The sequence below is a fragment of the Trichechus manatus genome, unplaced genomic scaffold (assembly GCF_000243295.1).
Source record: "Trichechus manatus latirostris isolate Lorelei unplaced genomic scaffold, TriManLat1.0 scaffold00112, whole genome shotgun sequence".
Lineage (NCBI taxonomy): Eukaryota > Metazoa > Chordata > Mammalia > Sirenia > Trichechidae > Trichechus > Trichechus manatus.
Genome location: NW_004444048.1, coordinates 4,737,757 through 4,739,462, shown reverse-complemented (window position 1 = coordinate 4,739,462; position 1,706 = coordinate 4,737,757). Strand labels below are relative to the sequence as shown.

General features: G+C 32.8%; 1 protein-coding gene across 1 annotated transcript in view; it reads left to right on the top strand.

Moving 5' to 3' along the window:
- The window catches only part of ITPR2 (inositol 1,4,5-trisphosphate receptor type 2), a 596,492-nt gene that overhangs the window by 197,137 nt on the left and 397,649 nt on the right, over positions 1–1,706 (top strand). Inside the window, exon 16 of the mRNA XM_023738100.1 lies at positions 185–357. Coding sequence (XP_023593868.1) covers positions 185–357 — 173 coding nt within the window. The remainder of the gene's footprint in view (positions 1–184; positions 358–1,706) is intronic.

Sequence of the window (1,706 nt, the reverse complement as noted above, 5' to 3'; positions counted from 1 at the left end):
TGTTTCATTTCCTTCCTCAAAAAAAGATCTATGTATTGAAGAAATATTTATTTTCTCTTCTTTTGACAATAATTTTTAGTGACTTCTCTGTTATGAATAAATTAATCAATGTTGCCAACCCTAATAGAGCCTGTCATTTCTAAGCAATTTGACAGCCCATTCTGACAGCCTTTCTTCTTTGCAGGAATATATTGCTAAGAATTTCTGTGTCATGCAGTCCCAGATTGGCTACGATATTTTGGCAGAAGATACCATCACAGCTTTGTTGCACAACAACAGAAAACTGCTAGAGAAACATATCACAGCAAAAGAAATAGAAACATTTGTCAGTTTACTCAGGAGAAATCGGGAGCCAAGGTTTGAAGTGGTTCATGTAGTATTCTTTTCTAGTGGGGACTGTGGCTTTTTGATTTATTTTCAGAACTTTTAAAAGTTAGAATTCTTGCATGTCACTAACTTTTATGGACAAACTATGTTGGACTTATCATTATAAGAATTGTGTATAATAAAGAATTATTACCTCATAGGAGATCAAAGCCCTTTATAGGTTTGTACTTAAATGTGATGGATTTATACCCTAACTAATGTTTTTATAATACTTTATAGATTTTCAAAATACATTTATATACATTATGTATATATATAAAGACACTAGAAAGTAATTCAAAGCTATACATGAAAAGAAAAATCCCTAATAAAGGGAAATGCATGGACAAGTATAAAAACCCCATTGCCACTGAGTCGATTCTGACTCATAGCGACCCTATAGGAAAGAGTAGAACTGACCATTGAGTTTCCAAGCAGCAACTGGTAGATCTGAACTGCTGACCTTTTGGTCAGCCGAACTCTTAACTACCGCACCACCAGGGCTCCAAGTATAGGGGCTAGGAATAAGATATTCATGCTTGATAATTCTAAATTTTTTGTCCTTCCTGTTTTTTATTAACAAATATATAAAAAGCATGGATAAAATCGTGTTACAGGCACATGAAATATAAAGATGTAATTATTGATAACAACAAAAGGCTGGGTGGGAGAAGAATGGTGTAGATACGGAATTTCTTATATATTACTGAAGTTAAGTTGGTACCAACCTACCCTAGAATGTTATAAATACAAGCTCTTAAGTGTAATATTCATGCAACCATTCAGAAAATATATTAAAAAATACACAAAAGGAAAGGAGAAGGAAACCAAAAAGGCTGACTACAATAACCCGACAGAACACAAAAGCAAGCAGTACTAAAGGACAAGGACAAAGAAGGCTTGAGACACACAAAAAACAAATAACAAAATGGCGGAAGTAAGTCACTTCTCATCAGTAATTACAGTGAATGTAAATGGGCTAAATATACCAATCAAAAGGCAGAGAGTGGCAGTATGGATAAAAAAACACTATCCAACTATGTGCTGTTTACAAGAGACACCCCTTAAACCCAATGATACAAATAAGTTGAAAGTGAAAGAATGGAAAAAAAATATTCCCTCCAAATAATAGCCAAAAGAGAGCTGTCTTAATATAAGACAAAGTAGACTTTAAGACAAAATCTGTCAAAAAAGATAAAGATGGTCATTATATAGTGATAAAAAGGTCAATTAATTAAGATTTAACAATAATAAATATATATGCACCCAACATTGGGGCATCTAAATATATAAAGCAAACACTGATAGAATTGAAGGGAAAAATAGATAGTACTACAATA